At 44.0% G+C, this 21540-nt stretch overlaps 1 protein-coding gene and 1 long non-coding RNA gene across 4 annotated transcripts in view; one reads left to right on the top strand and one right to left on the bottom strand.

Annotated features, from left to right (window-relative positions):
* The window catches only part of APMAP (adipocyte plasma membrane associated protein), a 35994-nt gene extending 25363 nt beyond the window's left edge, over positions 1-10631 (bottom strand). The window contains exon 1 of the mRNA XM_058684686.1: positions 10461-10631. Coding sequence (XP_058540669.1) covers positions 10461-10552 — 92 coding nt within the window. The 5' untranslated portion in view covers positions 10553-10631. The remainder of the gene's footprint in view (positions 1-10460) is intronic.
* Positions 10632-10689: 58 nt separating this feature from the next.
* LOC131485324 (uncharacterized) lies at positions 10690-20781 on the top strand. Of its 3 annotated transcripts, none has more exons than XR_009248775.1 (3): positions 10690-10757; positions 14142-15679; positions 20351-20781. It is a non-coding gene; the product is annotated as an uncharacterized LOC131485324 (long non-coding RNA). The 3 variants fall into 3 exon arrangements; XR_009248773.1 differs by having other exon boundaries at positions 14142-15691; XR_009248774.1 differs by lacking the exon at positions 20351-20781 and adding an exon at positions 17910-18413 and having other exon boundaries at positions 14142-15691.
* The last annotated feature ends 759 nt before the right edge of the window (positions 20782-21540 follow it).

The raw sequence follows: 21540 nt of genomic DNA, 5'->3' as shown, positions 1-21540 counted from the left end.
CAGTTACTTAAAAAGAATCTATACGATCACAATTCCAAGTCATCTTTACTAAAGCCTTACAAAGATCTAGAAGATGTCTTTGGAATCCTGTGTGACTTTTTTGGACAAATGACCAATGGTAACTAAAATAACTCTCAAATGATCTCACATACACCATTGCTCATCTGCTAAACAAGAGAACATTTAGCCTCTTGCAACTAAATAAACTTTATAGGATCATTATTTGCTGTAAATGAAAATTTATTAAATACATCAAGATTAACTTAAAGTAAATAAAATCATGAGCTCCTAAGGCAGAGAATCTTTTTCTGTCCAAAAAAAAAAAAAAAAAAAAAAAAGTTGACTTAAAGAAAAAAATCCAGATTCACACTTAACAAACACTTCATTTAAGGACAAAGTTTTGTTTGACTTCTGACAAGCTAGGCTTCCACTGTATAAACCTGATCCAGGTAGAGCATAGAAATGTGGGGGCTTCAGGGAAAGTCCTAACTTTCCCAATAGTCAGCAACTCCACTTCAGGCAAGGTTCTTCACCCAAAGTCCTTAAGTTCCCCACTATGAAATGGGGTTTGGGGCAGGATAACCTCAAAGTCTTGCTCAATTTGAACATGCATGATTTTAATAAATGAATATGGAAGAAAATAAAGCATCTGTTTCTATTGGGTAGAAATGAAAGACAAAGGGAAAGAAAGACAAAAGAGGAGAGTGAAAAGCTTTCATAGTGTCACCTTGCAGAACCATGGACAGCATAACTGAAGAGTGTTTCCACCAACAATCTGAATGGGCAAGAGAACAGTCTCCCTAGAGCCTCCGGAAAGGAATACAGCCTTGCTGACACCTTGATTTTAGCACAGTGAGACCTGTCCAGCACTGCTGACATCCAGAACCACAAGTTAATCCATTTGTGTTGTTTAAGCCACTAAGTGTGTGGTCATCCGCCATAACAGCCATAGAAAACTAACACAGTTTTCTAATTAAACTACTTTTGTTGCCTGGAAGTGGGGGACTGCTGTAACAAATACCTAAACATGTGGAAATAGCTTTGTAATTGGGCAGTAGATAGAGGGAAACATTTTGAGAAGCAGGACAGGAAAAGTCCGTATTTCCTTGAACAGACATGGTAGAAAAATGGATGTTAAGGACTCTGCTAGCAAGGGCTCAGAAAGCAGCGAGGAGCATGGCAGAGAAAATGTACATCATCACAGGGAATGATTAAATTGTTGGGAACAGACTGTTAGCAGAAACACGGACAGTGAAGGCACTGCTGGTAAGGGCTCAGAAGGATGTCAGGAACAAGTTACCGGAAACTGGAAGAGAGCAAATCCTTATTACACTGTGTCCTGCAGCAATGTAGAAAGTAGAATTTGTAAATGACGAGCCAGGATGCTGAGCTGAGGCCCTTTCCAAGCAGAATGGAAGGTGTGGCCTGATTTCTTCTTGTCCTTTCTCCTCCAGAGGACAGCATAGGGGGCAGCACTAAGCACTTCTTTTGGCCTTTGACATTTCCTCCTTTGCTAATGAGAACTCTAGTCTGTGTTTACCTTCCTTCTAATAACCTTCCAAAAATGAATTTTGTTCCTAACTTCCTTCTCTTCACTCACACAGGACTCAGAGCCCAACCCCCACCCCAGGCCAGGTCATCAGTCATTACCCTTTTGCTAGCTGGGAAAGAAGGCAGTCCCTCCCACAGAACCCGGCTGGGAGAGGCCAAGGGTGCCCAAGCTCCTAGAAGGGGACAGGTAGCCAGAAAGGGAAAATTCAGGCCAATTTCTCCCTCTCAGCCCTGTCTCCAAACCCTAGGCCACAGAGTCTTCTAATGTGACTGACACCAGTCAAGGGTACAAGAATACAGTGCATGAACATGCACATATGGCACAGATCAGCTATGACCTGACATGACAGCTGGCTAAGGCAATCTGAGAGATCTGCAGCAAGGGAAGGAATAAGGGCCATAAAAAGAGTAATGATAAAAACAGTGACAATAAGAATGTCCCATACAATGGGCTTCACGTGGGTAGTCAGGTAGAACTATGTACCTCTCTGCTTTCCAAAGAGAAAAGAAAGCAGAGAGAGACAAGTGGGCCCACAGCCCACTGCCAGAACTGGAAGAGCACAATGGAGGGCTAGATCTGAATGTAAGGCTGTAGTCACCATTAACAATGCTGCCTGCCAAGGACAAGTGAACAGGGAGAAGATGCCCAGACCTGGAGCCCTCGGAGCTGGGGTTTGAAAACTCTGCACAACTTAACAGTGTTTTGCCTATTCTAAACGTTTCATATATATGGAATCATATAAAAATGTGACCTTTCACAAATGGCTTCTTTCGCTCAGCATATGTTTTGAGATTCATCCAGGTTGCAGTATGTTATCACTACTTCATTCTTTTTTATGGCTCAACAATATTCGATTGCAAGTATATACAGGTATGTCTCTTTTACTGTGCTTCACAGATATTGCATTTTTTACAAGTTAAAGGTTCAAGACTTCAGTGGGAGATAACTGCAGATGTGGTGGAAACAGCAAGAGAACCATCAGAAGTGGAGCCTGAAATTGTGATTGAATTGCTGCAATCTCGTGATAAAACTTAAATGGATTAGGAGCTGCCTCTTACAGATGAGCAAAGAGTGGTTTCTTGAGATGGCATCTACTCCTGGAGAAGACTTTGTGAAGATTGTTGGAATGACAACAAAGGATTTAGAATATTACATAAACTTAGTTGATAAAGCAGCAGCAGGGTTTGAGGGGATTGATTCCAATTTTGAAAGAAGTTCTACTGTGGGTAAATGCTATTGAACAGCATCACCTGTTACAGAGAAATCATTTGTGAACGGAAGAGTGAATTGACGCATCAAAACTTCATTGCTTTATTTGAAGAAATTGCCACAGCCACCCAGCCTCCAGCAACCACCATCCTGATCATCAGCAGCCATCAACATCGAGGCAAGACCTTCCATCAGCAAAATGATTATGACTCACTGAAAGCTCAGATGCTGGTTAGCATTTTTAGGCAGTATTTAAAATTAAGGTATGTACATTGTTTTTCTATACATAATGCTATTGCACATTTAATAGACTACAGTGTAAACATAATTTTTATATGCACTGGGAGACCAAACAATTCACCTGACCCACTTTATTGAGGTAAAAATGGTCTGGAACAGAACACACATTATCTCAGAGGTATGCCTGTAACACAATTTGTTTATCCACTCATGGGCATTTGGGTGAGAGGGGGAAATGAGTGATTACTGAATGGGTACAACATGTTTTTATGGGGTGATGAAAAAGTTTTGAAACTACAAAGTGTTGCCCAACACTAAGTATCACTGTACACTCTAAAGTGGTTATTTTCATGTTATATTAATTTCACCTCAATTTTTTAAAATGTTAACAGTGATGAAAATGTTCTAAACTTAAGGCTGTGGTGACTGTTGCAAAACTCTGAATATACTAAAAACCTCTGATCTGGACATTTTAAAATGGGTGAATTTCACAGTATGTGAATTATATCTTGTTTTAAAAAAAAGTCAATGACCCAAACTATGCAAAGTGCCACTCTGAGGCCAGGACACTGTAACTCAAAGTGATTTTCTTTAAGTGGCCTAAAGTCTTTCAACACACAGGAAATAACAATGTTTCTGTATGGTAAAGCAGGGCTATTTACAAGTCCAAATAACAGAAATAACTTTGTGTGATTCTTCTAAAAGAATCCCAAGAGAGACAAATGCAAAGGTGTGTGGTGAACGTGTGTGGCTGCACTGCATACAGCATTCAGGTAAGGTCCAACAAGGAGGTCCTGTCCTTACAAGGAGGCCAATGTAATCACCCCTCACCACCCCTGCTAAAGGTGCAGTCAGCCCCACAGCAAGCTGCATTGTGCAATCTTTCACCACAGAGCTGTCATTAACAAAAATGGTGACACTGTGGCCAAACTGCTACTTTACCTTTTCCTTACCTAACATGATTCTACATAAAACACATCCTTCTCATTTGTCTCAGACTCTAAACTCTCCTTTACCACACCATAGTTTACATTTATTTTAATCTTAATTTAGTAACCCAATTCAGAGATCTTGAGTCCCTGCTTGAATATCTGGTTGCCCCTTCACATAATAGTAAAAAGCTCACTGATCTCCAGAACAAAAAGTCCAGCCAGGACTGAAAGCAGGTGCTTACAGCTAAAAAGGCAGCCAGAAATTGGAAGTCCATCCTTGCCAGAGTTCTAGCTACTGTCTTCTTACAATCACAGTCTAAAAAGCTAAAGAAAATTCAGAGGCCACCCAGTCCTGGGCTTCCAAAGCTGGCCGGTCGCTGGAGGGCCTACACCAGATGACTAGGGCAACTTTAAATAAAGCCCAGAAATTCTGATTGGGCAGGACCAACAGGGGCCTGGGAACCCTTTTTCTGTTTTCACACTCCCCAGTTGTTCCCGATGTGCAACTGGGGAGTTGGATACCACCAACCTTGTCCAACTCCCTACCAGGTGAAAGAAGTCCATCAACATCAACATCCCCCTGGCTGATCATGAGACACAGCCTCTGATGGAAAGTTCTATGGTCAAGTTTTAGAAACAACAGCCTAAACTTAAACTCCTTGAGCAGTGCCAGCTAACAGAACTGTCATGATAGAAATACAGCAGCTACTAGCCACATGTGGCAGCTGAGCACCTGAAATGGGGCCAGCATGTTATACAAATGAGCCAAAGATGGCCTCTGTATATTGGCTCTTTGTTGTTTATTTCTTTACTGCAGGCTGAGACCTTTAGTTCAAAAGGCCCACCAGCACCAAACTCTAACTTTTACATACTCAATTATCTTTAAAACAGCCAAACAAGCAAACTTTTAGCCATTTGGAGTCACCTGCCTTCCATACTCTATGAAAGCTCGTGGAGGGCAATTACCCATTGATAAGACAGGCTTGAAGTTTTAAGGCCCTTACCTGCTACTGCTGCCCCTGGGGCTCTCTGACACAGAGACTTACTGAGATACAGGTGGCCCCTCTCCTTCCCCCTTGACTCCCCTCCCCTTCTGGACTGTGGACCCCTCTCCTGCTCCCATATGCGGACCTGTCCAAGTGTCACCCAATAAAGCTCATGTGTGCCACTGCTCCCTCAGTTGTATCTTTTTTCTTCATGAGCCCCCAAATCCCTCACACTCCCTACATAGTGCAAATGAGGAACTGAATTTTTAACATTAGTCCATTTAATTTAAATAGCTACATATGGCAAGCAGCTAGCACATCAGACAGTTCATTTAACATTCCTTCACACATGAGCATTTAATAACAAACCATATACATGTGTCAGGTACTATCCATGGCCCTGAGAGGATAGCAATAAATAAAATAGTTTCCTGCCCTCTGTTTATTTTAGTAAATAAGTAGATGCCAAACAGTGACAAATACAATGAAGAAAAACACAGTATGATGGGGTACAGAGGGGGAGGTTGGCCACACACAGGGGTCAAAGCAGATGACCTCTGAACAGAGACTTCAGTGAAGCTGGGGAAAAAAACAAATACCTGAGGCAGAGCAATGTAGACAGAGGTAACACAGTAAGATTCAATAAGCACTTGGCATGAATAAAGAATACATGCTTTAAGGGGTTAACTTTAAGCCCCCATTCCCAAACCTTGACCACACAGACAGAATGACCAAGGCAAGCATTGAGGGGAAGCTGCTGGAACAGGTCAGGCCCACAGCCAGGGGCAGATCCCACAGTGCCCTGAAGGTCGGGGAAGTGCCCGCTGGCATGCAGGATGAATGTCCATGAAGGCTACAACATAGAGCACTTCCCTACTTCTTTTACTTGTGGGACATTGGCTCCTCAGGTCACCTCACACAATATGTTCTGCGAAACACACTTCATCTCTGCTTGCACTGACTGGGCCCAGCTGTGTGCCTTCAGGGGCAGCAAACCCTTGACCTCCCAGACACCCAAGATCACACCACCATCCTTGGGCAAAGCATCCCCAGTCCTGCAGGAGTTCCTCAGATGGTAGGGATTGCAGAACTTTCCTGGTTGTTTCAGAGTTTGTCAAAATTCCCCAATAAATTAAATGTGGTGCCCATCTGTGATGGGTATGGAGCCGGATTAAGATTCTTTCTCCCTCTCCCCCTCCCCCACACACCCCACAGGTTCCCACTCTCACGCGCATGTGCTCTCTCACTTGCTCTCTCAAAAAAAAAAAAAAAAAAAGTGGTGCCAGAACTCAAAGCAAAGCTCTAGTTTAAACCATAAACATCATTCCACAAAATGGCTTTAATTGCCATAACTGAAAAATAAGATGACTTTACATAAAAATCTGGGTTTCCAGCTTCTCTGGAAAAAAGAGATCTATGAAACCTAAGGCTGCAGGACAGGTGCACAGGGCTTTCCACTCTTCAGACAATCACACATTCTTTTCTTCTCCCAGCCCCACACCTGCTACAGACTCTACCACAAACAAAATGACCACTATATGTGCAGTGCTAAGGCCAGGGCCTGGAACATCTAAAGCACTGGGGTGTCTGGCTGGCTCAGTCGGATATGCATCTGACTCTTGATTTTGGCTCAGGTCATGATCCCAGGGTCATGGGATTGAGCCCTGCATTGGGCTCCACACTCATATAGAGCCTGCTTAAGATTTTCTCTCTCTCTCCTTCCGCCCCTCTCCCCCACTCTGTCTCTCTAAAATAAAAAATAAAAATAAAAGCACTCCCTAAATGGTAGGTAGCAGGAATGCTGCTCCCCTGGCAGCATCTGAGTCTGTGACTGTGTGGCAATGGGGCTTCTGTACCCATTTATTTTAGCCCAAGGTTCATTCCTGCAAACTCACATTCACCTATAATTCTGCCTTTCCTCCATGTCTGCCCCCTGCCTCTGCACATCTGCCTTATTAAATAAAGGACACTCCATTTATTTCTATCCATTTTCACTGACAAATGTGCACATGTTCCCACAATACTCTCTTTCCCAATCTGTGTTGACACATCCAGGAAGGCTGGCAACTTCCGTTCCAGGGGCAGTTTGGGAAATCAATTTGTTTGCCCAATCTCTTAGAAAACCCCAGAGTGATGCTCACCTCCTTGAAGACACCTGCACCCTGAAATTTCCAACATTTCTAAGGGAAATAGAACAATCATGGTGATACAACAGGATTTGGCAACTACTATTGGTTCATCCATGATTTGCAAAATCCTCTATAATTTCACCAGGCAAACCTGAAAGATGTTCTCCAACATCAGGGCAAGGCATCATTCATGGACTGATGATTCCATGAGATCAAAAACAACTTGTGATTTTGTGGAAAACCTATTAGCCACAAATCTGTGGGGCATCAGAGGCCCAGGTGTCAAGGTGACCCGTGGAATCTGAGAAAGTCAAATAGCAGCCAGCCTAGTCTTTTAACCGACTGCACCTTGAATTTGTTGGTGTCCACATTACTTTAAACTGGGGCTCCTGGACCATAGATGTCTTCATTTTAGCATTGAAAATAATAAGAAACAAGTTAAAAGAGCCATTTGAAACACACACTCAGGGGGAAGGGCTGAGAAGAAATCGTGGATTCCTGACTCCTCATGTCCATGACTTTATGATGGCCACATCTGTCTCTCCACCCTGCCTCCCTTGTTCCTCAGTCTTAAAAAGAAAAATGATGGGGCGCCTGGGTGGCGCAGTTGGTTAAGCGTCCGACTTCAGCCAGGTCACGATCTCGCGGTCTATGAGTTCGAGCCCCGCATCAGGCTCTGGGCTGATGGCTCGGAGCCTGGAGCCTGTTTCCGATTCTGTGTCTCCCTCTCTCTCTGCCCCTCCCCCGTTCATGCTCTGTCTCTCTCTGTCCCAAAAATAAATAAAAAACGTTGGGAAAAAAAAAAAAGAAAGAAAAATGAATGTAGTAGAGATTTTTAATTAGCCTAAAATCCTTTAGAAGTTTATTGAAAAAGCAGTTGTTAAATTTCAATGTATTCACTCTTCAGTCCTTAACAGTTACATAAAGACATTAAGCAGCTATTCTCTCTTCCAGACTGAACTATGTTCCAAAAGAGGAGGAATAGTTTCAGTGTTACAATCATTCTGATAGAGTTTCTAAAGCATACGGGGAAACTAATGCCAAATAATTATCAGCTTGCTCCAGTATTGTTCAAGTGCTTAGTTCATCTATATTCCAAACTGAATAAAAGGATTTAATGACCACATTCCCCATTATAGCTTAAGTACAGAAATTCAAGAGCTTTGGTATAAAACCTTATTTCCAAAGCATAATTTTAAAAATATGCTTCTCAATCCTTGTCCAGCTGCCAGTGCTATCCTCATTCATTCATTTCTGCTTCTCTTTTGACTTCATTACTCTAATGTTATATAAATCACTTCACTCACATAGATCTCAATGACCTTAGCAATCAGAGCTAACATCACATTTTTATGTCAAGAGTCAGGAGACTAGCTAAGGTATCACTAGGCATCCCTTCCACTAAAATCTACTGTCCTATTTCTGTTAATTGAATAACACATTATTCAAGGTTTTTTTTTTTTCCTGTTTAGCACATCTAAAGTTTATTCTATAGTTGTCAGATTTCTATTTCCTTCGGTTTCCTTTACGTCACCCACAATACACAATGCTTCCCTGTCTTTTGGTGAATCCTAAATTTTTAAGGTAAATCAAGAAGACAATGAGAAAATTTAGAAAAACAACTATAACTCTATAATATACAATACTAAATGTAAGGAAGAAGGTGAGAACTCATTTTGAAAAAAGATCATTACAGATATATGGCAATGGGATCAAATAGATAAGAGAAAGAAGGAAACACAGGAAAATAAGAACAACGTTCATGGACAGGGAAGTCAAGAAAATTTCTTAAATAAACATAGTTTTGTAAAAGGCACAGTGGAAAAGATGAGCAGCAGATGATGATTCTGGAACACCCAATTTATCCTGCCACTAAGTCAGAAATCCCAGAGAAACTGAAAAACAATTTAATTCTGCCCCTCTGTCCTGAGGTCAGGAGTGTTCAGAGGAGCCCAGGTGAGATGGGCCCATCCCACAAGTGCCTGCAGATGCTACATGCCCTGGTTTTCAACACACTGCACCTCAAAGTAAACTCAGGGCCAGCTGCTCTTTCATTTCTCATATAGCAAGTATGAAGCAAATCTCGTTTTCATGGTTTCTGCCGTAAAGCACTGCCAATCCTTGCATGTTAACTCTAAAAAGCTCCTCTGTCATCAGCAGACCATGACTTCACAATATCCACAATAAGTAGAGTGACCAACTTGTCCTGGTTTGCCCAGGGTTAGCATTGAAAGTCCTGCATCCGTGGAAACCTCTGAGTTTATTCAGCATACTCCTGACCTTTCCACAGGCACCGGGAGTCAAAAATAACCAAAATCTCTTCTCTGCCATTTGCCTTTCTAGAGTCAAAACACTTGTCTCTGCTATAGCTCTCCTTCAAATGTGGTCCTCTTATTATCAGTGAATAAATTCAGTCTTTCCCCACAAAAACTGGCCCTCATTCAGTATGCACCACACCCTTTGACATACTGATATTTCCACTAAATATCTCCATCAACTTAGAATTCAATCAGTTCCACAACTTTGAGGTTGGTCTACATGAAGCCTCTTGGTTCTCCCTAAAAATTCAAAGTTACGAGCCTCAGGAGACAAAATTAAAAAGAGAAGCTTAAGTATTATATATGTAAATAGATGTTTAAGGGCCATGCTTCAGTTTTTAGCTAACAAAATAGTGTGCTTAAATTCTGGAAGGTTGGGAGAAGCAAAGGCCAAAAATCTGAGATTTCTTTATTAGGTAGGCATCAACTAGTTTCCTATGCTTCTTCGTCCCTAACAGGAAAAAATCTGCAAGCTTGAATTCTCACAAAATTTGCTTAACATTAAATGTCACTTCTGTTCTCCACTTTTCCCTGAAAACCACGGTAAAGGCTGGTGACCACGCAGAGAGAGGTGGGCAGGTGCAGAGGCCAGCTCTACGCTGGAACACGAGGTGCGACCTGAGCATTTCGGACCTTCCCTCCGGACAGAGCGAGCCGGGGACAGGGAAGACCTTGGACCCTGGCCAGATGGCTCTCCCCCGGGGATCAGGTAAGCCAGCAAGAAGAACAGGGCGGAGGAGGAGGAGGGGGGCTGAGGGAAAGGCGAGGAAGCAACTGCTCTAGAAGTTAGGGTGAGATTGAGACGAAGAAAGGGGCAGATGGGAAGCAAGGCGGTCTTGAGACCCCGAGAGCCGGGAAACAATGCTGAGATTGGAAGCAGAATGCACCAAAGCCTCAAGAAGGCGGCAGGTGCATTTCCTTGGCCAGGGCCTGTTTCCTGCCCTGTAAAATGAATTTAGCCAGAGGAATTAACTGGAATGGCACCTGCACCCCGCTTGGCAACGCATTTACCCAACTGCTGTTATTGCTGTCCTGTTGGTTAGGAGGGTCGACCCAGCCATTCGCGGCCCACGTAGGCCCACGTCCCGGCCTACCTGCCGTCCTTGGCCTCGGGGACCTGGCCATCGTCCGTGACGACCTGTGGCCGCAGCGGCCGGCGCTGCCGTAGCCCGTCCGCCTCGCTCATGGTGCGAGCGCCACGGTTCCCAGCCCCGCTACAACCCGGGAGACAGCAACGAGAGCTCAGCACTTGCCCAATCCCGCCGCACCGCCCTCGGCCACGCCCCTCACCCGACAGCGCGCGGATGTGACGTTACGACCACCGCCCCTTCCGGGAGCTAGCGCGCGGGGCCTCCGGCGCGAAGGTCAGAGGTTCCTCTCCGCCATGACTAGTGAGTGGGGCAGGTCTGGGGTCACGTACCTGGCGCGGGGTGCGGGGCTCCGAAACGGGTCCCGGCCCAGTGCGGACGCCTTAGAGGCATCGGGACGCGCGTAGCCTAACCCCGGGGTCGCCCAGCTCAGCGTCTGCGCTTCCTGTGTTTTCATTGCAGGCGGTGGGGAGGCAGGAAACGTTATGCTCAGAGTAGTGCACATAGGCGGTGCTGGACTTAGGTGTTGGCCTTTTGGGTCGGTAGAAGTTGGCGCTTCTTGTGAAGTGACAAAGACCCTGGCTCATATAAGCGGGTTAAAAAAATAACAAGTTCGTATTTTGGGAGGGACACGAGTGCAAGTAACGCCCGCCTGAAATTTATATTACCTTTTATTACAAACACCCACTTGAGGGGAAAATTTGGGACAAATATGCCGCCCTTTGGATTATGGACATTGAGTATTAAATCTTTTTGTTAACAGAACATTTGATAAAGTTTGTGAAAGAGTTACCCTTAGAAGTAAAAGTGGGGCTGACATAGTCATAAGTAGAATATATGCAACTAGAGACCTTATCCCAGGTCTATACTTAATAGAACCACTGGGTAGAATAGTCCATTGACGGAACGTGCAGGTGTTTTCACTTAATACACTGCAAAAATCACGTTAACTAATACATATTGTTTTGTCCATGCTGTAAGTATATGTATCTGAGGTAGCATACACTAAGTTGTGGATAATGATAGACAGAATGGGAAACCCATTAAGCTGTGTACACCTTGCATTTCTTTGATGAAGAGGGGGAAAGTAATTAAATGATTGGTCAGAGGATTTGCAGAACAGGCCAAGAAAGTGACATTACTGTTTTAAGAGTCCCTCAATATAGCAAGAGTAGAAGCAGAGTGACTTTAGAATGACAAAAGAAGAGGAATTTTGAAAATTATTGTTTTGTAAGTTTAGGCTTTTTCACGTGTGCATTACTCATAATGGGCATTGCTAAGCACAGCTATGCCTGTTTTTATTTTAGTCCCTTTAACATGATTTAATGTGAATAAAATCAGAATTTGTCTAAATAAAAAAGTTAAAGTGGGGTATAAATAGAAGCTATCATTAATTGCAACAAATAAGGTTTAAGAAAGCAGGAAGCAATCTTCAGTTTGTTCGTTAGCAGTATTTTAGTCAACTAGGTATATTTCTAGGTGCTGGGAGGTGACGAGCAAACCATAGACAAGTCCCCTCACTGAAGGTAAACTAATGAGAGATGACTTAAATCAGGTCATCATAAAGATAAATGTAAAATGTGAAATGTAATAATTGAACTAGAAAAGAATAATATGATCTTGTGAGAGCATTTGACACATGAAGGAGCTGAGAAAGGATTGGATTTGGGGGAAAAACAGGATTTCCAATCAGAGGAAGCCAAGTCCTGTTACTGTGCATCATCTCTAGAAAAGGCATGTTCAGGATGAAGTATTAAAGAATTAATTTCCAGGGTGCCTGGGTGGCTCAATTAAGCATCTCACTTGATTTCAGCTCAGGCCATGATCTTGTGGGTTTGAGCCCCCTGTTGGGCTGTGTGCTGACAGCAGGGAGCCTGCTTGGGATTCTCTCTCCCTCTCTCTCTCTGCCTCTCCTCCCCTCATGTGCTCTTGCACTCTCTTACTCTCTCAAAATAAACTTAAAAAAAAAAAAAAAAAAAAAGGAATCTCCTTATTGCACTTGAAGGTTTCCCTGATCAAACATGCAATTATCTTTCTTAGGCACTAGAATCCCACATGACTGTTTAATAAGAAACCAAGAGGGGCGCCTGGGTGGCGCAGTCGGTTAAGCGGCCGACTTCAGCCAGGTCACGACCTCGCGGTCCGTGAGTTCGAGCCCCGCGTCAGGCTCTGGGCTGATGGCTCGGAGCCTGGAGCCTGTTTCCGATTCTGTGTCTCCCTCTCTCTCTGCCCCTCCCCCGTTCATGCTCTGTCTCTCTCTGTCCTAAAAATAAGTAAAAAAAAAAAAAAAAAAAAACGTTGAAAAAAAAAAGAAACCAAGAGCCAGCATAAGGGAAATGAGTATATATAAATCCAGTTCAGGGATTCCAGGACTGCCAGGGATATAGTTAAGGCCTGGGAAGTATTTTATTTCATTCCCTCTCCAATACAACTGGCATAGCTGTTGTATCAAGGATAATTTAAACAGCACTGCATGACCTGGCCCCTTCCTGCCTGTCTGGACTATCCCTCCGGTTCTGAATCCTGTCTTTCAGATACTCAGCATTGCTTGCTATTTCTAATTCTCTGCTGAAAACCCTTCTCCTAATTTCTCAAGCAGAACATCTTTATGTCTAAGACACTTTGAACATGCCCAATTATAGTACTTAGCTCATTGCATTAGATTTATTTGTATTTCATGCCCAGCGGTAAGGACCACCAACAAAAAACAGCCAGGAACAGAATTGTAAAAAAAAAAAAAAGTAATAATAATAATAAGTTAAGTTTATTGAACTTGCTACAGCAAAGGAATTCACCAGAGGACCTGTGAGGCTTCTTAAAAGGGGGGAGTTATGGAAGCATCCATGTGAGGGTTAGGGCTGGTATTAGTAACAGATAGTCTTGGCAGAGATGGGTCAAAATTTATAAACTAGGAGAGTCATTGGAGGAGTCAGTGGTCTTATCTGGAACACATGAGTCCATGTGGAGTCCATGTGGAGTTATTGGGAGGTCAGCTTGTCTTATCTTGGAGCAAATGGTCTGAATGAGCTAAATTAGTTAAATGGTCTGAATTTAATGCTTGTTTTTGAGTGGGCAGCACAGTTTAGTACCGTTTTTCTGTTTGCAAGTCATGGTGAGGTCCACATTGATGTTTGTGGCTTCAGTTCTCCCCCCAGGCTCCAGCCTAGCTGCCACCCAGTTATCAGCAGGGAAATAGGACCCCTATAATTGGTTAGACCAAGTTTCTCAACTTCAGCACCACTGACATTTGGGCCAGATAATTCTTTGTTGGGGGTGGCAGGGAGAAGCTCTCCTGTGCATTGCAGGATGTTTTGCAGCATCCCTGGCCTCCACCCACCAGATGCCAATAGCATCCCACCTAGTGATGCTAATCAGTAATGTCTCCAGACATTTCCAAGTGTCCCCTGGGAGACAAAATAGCCCCTGGTTGAGAACCACTGGGTTAGACCAACCAGAAGCTACCCTCTTTGCACCCTGAGACTGGGGATGAGGCCCACTTCCATTGAAACTTTGGCCCACATGGAGGGCAATTGATTTCAATAAATCAGGGTTCTGCCAGCATGGAAGGAGAGGCAGTGATGCTGGGCAAGCAGCCAATTGTATGCCTCACAGCTTAAACTAGAAATACTCCCTATTTCCAGTCCAGTGCTTTTTCCGAATCCCATACTGTTTCCATTTCTTTCACAGATATCTGCTGAGAGCCTTCCAGGTGCTCAGCCAAGTGCTGTGACAAAACGAAGGTGAAATAAGGTGAGCCAACATGCAGACATGTTATAATCTCAGAGGGGAGATAAGCCTAATAACTAATATAAAACAGTGTCATGGAAGAACTGCATGATGCCTTGGGGGCCACAAGGAACAAGTGCCATCAGGTAGCAATGCCCAGAGAAGGTTTCACGGACGAGGCGATTTGTGAACCAGGCCTTGGATAAGTAACATTCTAATGGGCAGGTTGAGGGGATGGAAGAGGACAAGAAACAGGCCAAAAGTATGGAGTGCCCATGGATTGGTCGATAAGGGGATGACAATCAGGGCAGACTTCAAGGTTATGAGTAATCAAGGAAGACAAACCATCTCAAAGGGGTAAAGAAGAGCAGCAATAGACAGAGCCCTTCTCCCTGCCCTGAATCCAGGGGAGAGAAAGAATGGCCTGCCCTAAACAGGGCTTCAAGCTAACTTGTATTGTGATAGGAAGCTCTGGTGTCAGCTCGGGCAGGAAAGTGTAAAGTTAGAGAATGTAGAATAACTTGTTCACTGTAGAAAAATCATCTTAGAGATCATGCAGGTGCCAGGCACAGACATCCACAAAAGCCCACATAAGATGAGGGAGGGATCTATTGGAAGGATATGGGGATATCTCACAGAATACCATCACAGAAAGTACAGCCAAACCTCACAGGCAATGGAACAAGGGCCTGGAAAAACAGGAACAATGTTCCTCTCATCTTCCCTGGGGCCTCACCACATTTTGTCTCTTGGTCCCTGCATGTTTCTGGGGCAAGCCCTGTTATTTGACGGCCTCCCTTCTTTTTTGCTGCCCTCTACTACAGCTGGATACATTGTTACTTTTCCAGCTCTTAAAGCTAAGGTGGTCCTAGGCTAGATTCTGAACTTGAGATAAAGAAATCTAGGGTTTCTTTTGACCTCTAGGAAAAGTTTTTGCTTTTCTGATAAAAGGGAGAGATAGGCCTTGCCCTTTCTTCTGCTCTGAACCCCAGAGTTGTGCTTAGAGTGACAGTAGTGTCTTATGACCATGGGAAAACACCTTGAGGTCTAAACGACAGCAGTCTGAGAACAGAAACCCTAGGCTGCTCGCCTCTGCCAGCAACCACCTACACCTGGGCTTTCAGATTACATGAGGAAAACAACCCCTCATGCATGTGAGCAGTTTGTGCTTGCACCTGAATGCGTTCCATCTGACACACATTCTCTGCATGGACATGTCCATGGCAGAAAACTATTGCCTCAAGCCCAGTTCTCCATGACTTCCCATTTCAGGAATCCCACCAACTAACTACAGTCTCTTTGTCCCAAGTCCAAATTCCTGAATTAAGACTCTAATGTTCCCAACTTTGGTGAGGTGCCCAAGCCTGGTGCTGTGTTAGAGGACAAAATCCCACGTTCCACTGAACGTTCAGGAGGAACGAGAGAGGGAACTAGGCGGCAGGACTACGTGAGCAGGACAGGACAGCACATTGAGTGATGTCTGCTCCAATGAGAAGCAGGTAGGGGAAGAGGTAAGGATTATAAATAACTTGACTGGAGAAAACTCCCTTAATTACACTAATTAATCTAATCTAATTACACTAATCTAATCTTCCTCATTAGAGGAAGATTCTTAAGGTCGACCCAGACTTGATAGGAAATGGTGCTCAGTAGGAAAGACATTCACCAGTGTCTGCATGGACATGGACATTCATTGTTATTATTTCTGTTGACAAGTAGCTCATCTGTCCCATTGTTCTTTGGGAATCTTAACACTGACATTTCCTTTTTGGCACAGGTCACTTGTTAATCATGTTTCATTACACCCAGAAATCATTTCTTGAAAGCAACTAATTATTTCCCTTAGGCAATTTCTACTCTGCCTTTTTGAGCAAACATATGCATACTTGTAAGTGTATGGCTCCTGGGTGACTCAGTCGGTTAAGCATCCAACTCTTGGTTTCAGGTCAAGTCATGATCTTAAGACCTGTGTCAAGCTCCACATGAGCCTGCTTGGGGACTCTCTGTCTGAGCCCCTCCCGACTCATGCTTGCTCTTTCTCAAAATAAATAAACTTTAAAAATATTCAAATAAAAGAGTTAAATGTTTCCTTGACTCTCAAGAATAAAGAGATATATGATTGGCGGAGATGACGTCCTTCTTTGGGAAAGAAATCAGCCCAAAATATGTCTGTGCATCCAGAAGGCTGCTTGGCAGAAGTTTGGGTCTGCAAGAGCAAGGAGACTAGACAGAGTTACCCAGTTGGTGGCTCTTACTAAGAAAATCCCACCCTGCGGGCGCCTGGGTGGCTCAGTCAGTTAAGCGTTCAACTTGGGCGCAGGTCATGATCTTGTGGTTCGTGGGTTCAAGCCCTGTGTTGGGTTCTGTTCTGACTACTAACAGCTCAGAGCCTGGAGCCTGCCTTGGATTCTGTGTCTCCCTCTCTCTCTGCCCCTCTCCCACTCGCACTCTGTCTCTTTCTCTCTCTCAAAAATAAATAAACGTTAGAAAATCCCACCCTATTTGCAAGAGAAGTTGGCAGGCCAACTATTCCAACAGGTTTTCTAAACTCCTTGGTACTTAGCAGTTTGTTAATGTTCTAGGACAGGCAGCCATAGCTTTCTTCCCTTTTCTCTTTCTCAGTTTATTTAGAGTCGGATTTTTGCCTCTGGCTTGTCACCTCTTTGGCCGTGGTTGGTACCCTATCGTGCAGATGTCAGGGGCACTAATCAGCTCCTGTGCTATTTGGAATAAAGGCTGGTGCAGGCAGGAATTCAGCTTCACGTTTAGCAAAGGCCATAGTGATGGAACCCTCAAAGTGGTACTCTTGGAGGGTCACAGTTTGCCTCTGGCATGACTGGCTGGGAACAAGTTTGGTGGTGTCCCCTACTTTCCCCATATCCTTATGATAAGGAGAAGAGGAATCCCAGCAACCAAGCAAAAGAGTGTTGAAATAGAGACTTCTTTTTTTTTCTTCCCACTTTTTTCCCTCCAGAGAGCAGGGTGAGAACAAAATGATTCCCATCTCCAATACTCGTAAACCAAGACAGCCGGCAGGAGGGGTTTTTTTGTCCCATAGGCAGCCACAGGGTTTGGTCAAAACGGGCTGTGTTCTTCACAGGCCTGTGCCATTCTTTCACAGTGGCACCTTCCCCTCATTCCACCAGAAAATTCCAGAGTGTGTGTCTTCACTCTGCAAGACAAAGAGCCATTCTTGACACATACCAGCTACCAGCTAGGCAAGTGTGATGTCTATTCATTCAACAGATACTAAGCACTTGCCATGTCATGTGTTAGGCAGTACTCTAGGCACTGGTAATTTACAGGTGGATCCTGCCCTCAGGGAGCTTACCTTCAAGAGAGGAAGGAGACTGTAGATGCACGTACACTGCACAGTGGGTAAGAGGGCAGGGAGTGGGGGTTACTGTTTGTGTGGGGGTGGTAGATGGAAGCAGTTGACTCTAAACTGTGAATAAAGTCCACTAACTGAATGTGAGTGGGAAGATCGGGGTCTTGGTGTTTGGGTATTATTTGCATTGTTTATCAGGGTGTGGCTGCAGACATAGGCTGTGAACACGTTTGCTTTCATTCCCGTAAGCGTCACCAAGCTCCTAAAGTCCTTGCAGGGAAGTGAGCCCTGAACACAGGGCATTTACAAATTCACTGAGAAAAAGGATTCCTGAACTTACCCACTGATTTTAAGTAGTTACACTTTCTCAAGGGCATTTTCTTGTTCTACTCTTTGCCCAGGGTCCACACACCAGAGACAACACCAAGCAGATGACTGCTTCTTCTTCCCCTTTCTGCCCCATAGTACTGCTCTCTCAGCTTGCTTCCCCTTAAATCACCTGTGCCAGGAGGACCATCCTAGTAGTCAGATGCCATAATCAGAGTGTGGCCTTCACAGTGTCAACAGCTGGGCTCAAAGGCATAAAATGAAGGTAAAAATAAAGCTGATTCTAGGCAGCAGTGGCTCAGTGCCTCAGTGGGTCCCCAGTGAATTATTTTGCCCCAGAGTGCTGAGCTTCAAGACAGTGGTTCTCAACTTTGGCTGCACATTAGAACCATCTGGGAAGCTTTAAAATATGGTGATGCCTGCATTGGTTGAGCATCCCACTCAACCAATTGATTTTGGCTCAGGTCATGATCCCAGGGTCGTGGGATCGAGGCCTGCATTGGGCTCCACACTGAACATGGAGCCTGCTTAGGATTCTCTCTCTCTCTCTCTCTCTCTCTCTCTCTCTCTCTCTCTCTCTCTCCCCCCCCTCCCCCTCTCTCCCTCTGCCCCTCTCCCACACTTGCACTCGCTCTCTAAAATAAAAAGTTAAAAAAACTCCAATGCTTGTGCCCCACCCCAGAAGTTATGATTAAATTGGTCTAGGGTGTGGCTTGGGCATGGGGAGTTTTGAAAGCTCTCTAGGTACTTTCAAAAGTCAAGTTGAGCATCACTGCTTAGAGAGGAAATAAGAAATAGAGAAATATGTATAGTATTCCATTTTAGGGAGGTAGAGGGGACAGGGGTCTGAGTCCAGTGTCCCTATGATTAAGAGACAAAAAGAATCACCCCTTTTACCAATTTGCATTCAGATCCTGAAGAACTGCCTGCCTGCAGGAACATCTGAGAGGCAGCTCTGGGCTGAAAGAGGCTGCAGGGATTTGGCAAAACCCTGACAAAACACCCCTCCTCTTGTCTGGGACCCTGAGGGGCTGTGATTTATTGGTGGGAACACAGACTGTGGTCAGGAATGGGAGGAGAGAGGCTCTGACATGCTGGCAGTGTTTCCTATCGTGACCTCAGTGGAAGTTACCTGGGTTTTGTTTCATGTCAGTTTGTTAAGCTGTACATGTTTTATACACCCTTCTATATATGTTATGTTTCATCCAAAAAAATTATTTAAAAAATAAAGCTATTGCCTAGGGGTGCCTGGGTGGCTCACTTGGTTAAGCATCTGACTCTTGATTTCGGCTCAGGTCATGATCTCATGGTTCATGAGATTGAGCCCCCGCACTGGGCTGACTATGCAGAGCCTGCTGGGGATTCTCTCCCTGCCCCATCCCCCAACTGTCTCCCTCTCTCTCAACAAGTAAACAAACAAACATTTTTTTTTAAAAAGCTATTGCCTAGTTTGAAAGCTCTCTTTCTGCAGGTCACTTTCTTAAATGGAAACAGAAATACATTAAGTGTTGGGATTATTCAGTGGTCTCTGAAAGCTGGTCACTAGGGCATAGTTGACTATGCAGAATTATTAAAAGTCCAGATTCCCCAACCCCCGCCTCCTGAGATTCAGGCTTAACAATTCTGAGACAGGAATCTGTGTTGTCATCAAGCAGGCATCCAGGTGAGCCTGGCACCAGTCCCTGGAAACTTTCCCCGGGGACCACCGCATGCTCTGCAGCCAGCAGCCCATCATGAACACAGACCCAAGTGGGGACCTGACTTTGAAAGCCCTCTGGACCCAAGAATCCACAACTTGGAGTAGCAATCAGCATGCAGCTGGCTTAGATCCACTTTTGAGAGAAAAGTGAATTTATTTTTATCAGTGTCTTAATTACTTGAACTCAAAAAAGCAAAAATGTCCATCCAACCCAACAGTTTAGAAAAATGTTAACACAAGAAGTTGCTTCCAAAACATATAATGGAAGAGAATTTCATCAAATGTCTTTCTTGTGCCTGGAGTATGAAAGTTATACAAAATATTTTCACATGACCAAATCATAAAAGCTACTTCTGAATCTAAGTCCCATACAGAGACAAATCTTAAAGGTTATATTAAGTAGTAACTGCAACCCTCTAGGGAAATGTTTTAGGAAAAAGGGAATGACTAGAAAAGTCATGGTCTGAAAATTATTGTATGGCATTTTATCACTGGCTACTACCTATCTCTACAGCTGTTGACTGATTGATAACACACCATATGAGTAATTTCCAGCTTTTTAAGCTTTGGGGTGAAGATAACCTTTTGCCAGGTTTTATTTATTTATATTACATTGGTCCTCCTATTTGTGTACATTTCTCACCTACACTACATAAGATTCACCACATAAGATTCTCTGCACACTCTGTATTCGTGGACCATATTCACAAAAAAAACCAAATTTGTAGGTTGGCAGTTAACTGACTCTGTTCAGGCTGCTATAACAAAACACCATAGACTGGAGGGTTATAAACAACACAAATTTATTTCTCACAGCTCTGGAGGCTGAAGTGAAAGATCGAGGTGCAAACAGATTTGGTGTCTGGCGAGAACTTTCCTCCTGGTTCAGAGGTCACCATCTTGTCATCGCTGTGTCCCCACATGATGGAAGGAGCAAAGGAGCTCTCTGTGTCCTCTTTTAGAAGTGCACTGATTCCATTCATGAAGGCTCTGCTCTTATAACCTCTTATAACCACCTACCAAAGGCCCCACAACCTCCTGTGATACCATCAACTTGGAGATGAGTATTTCAACATATGAATTTGAAGGGACACAAACATTCACACCGTTGCGATAGCCAAGCACATTTGATTGATTACATGGTGTAAAGATATACATGGATTCCACTTAAGTCTTGTTTCTAATGTAGACAACTTGTAATCACCTTGCATATCCATTCATAATGGTTAAATAAATGCTTAAATTCAGTGGTTTGCTACATGCACCCATTACAAAGAAGAAGATGGGTCACCGTCTACTGATGGGGAGATAGTCATGTGACACTGGAAGGGAGAAAAGAAGTACAGAGTAATATGGAAAGGCCTCACTAACTTATGTGAAACGTTTAGATGAAATGTATGTTGGAAACCAGAATCTGTCACATTTTAGGGACATTATGCAAGACTTCCTCCTCATGTGAAAACAGATTGAGTAATTGAGACTCACACTCTCCATGGGGATAATGATGAGCAAAACATTTACAACACTTGCATACCAACACCAGAGAGCCTGAGCGTGGTAAGGAATTACTGGGCCAGGGAAAACAGAGGCTCAGGGAGGTGAGGCCACTGCTGGGAGCCACTTTTTCCCAACAGCATCTGCAAGTTCTGGAGAAAGTTGGGAGGCCATGCCACGTTTCAGACAGCTGGTTCTCAGTTGGTTCAAAGACACACCAGTAAGAGTCCTACTGAGTCATGTGAGATGGAGCAGTGGTTCACAGCGCTGGCTGGCCCGACGTGAGTCTGCTTGCGTTGGTTTCCCTCCTTCCCTGTTTCACAACCTCATTCCTCACACGTGTCCCTGGAATCACATTCCTAAGCAAATCACCTGCACGCAGGCCCTCATCTCAGTTTCTGCTTCAGGACCATGGAGATGAAGGCAGTAAGAGAACTAGAAAATAGAATGTGAGAGGTCCCAACATATGGGAAGTTAACGATCTTCAAAAATGGAGACCAAATAGGCAAAAA

Source organism: Neofelis nebulosa, chromosome 9, assembly GCF_028018385.1.
Source record: "Neofelis nebulosa isolate mNeoNeb1 chromosome 9, mNeoNeb1.pri, whole genome shotgun sequence".
NCBI lineage: Eukaryota > Metazoa > Chordata > Mammalia > Carnivora > Felidae > Neofelis > Neofelis nebulosa.
The sequence above is the reverse complement of the archived record's forward strand: the minus strand, read 5'-3'. Positions and strand labels throughout refer to the sequence as shown.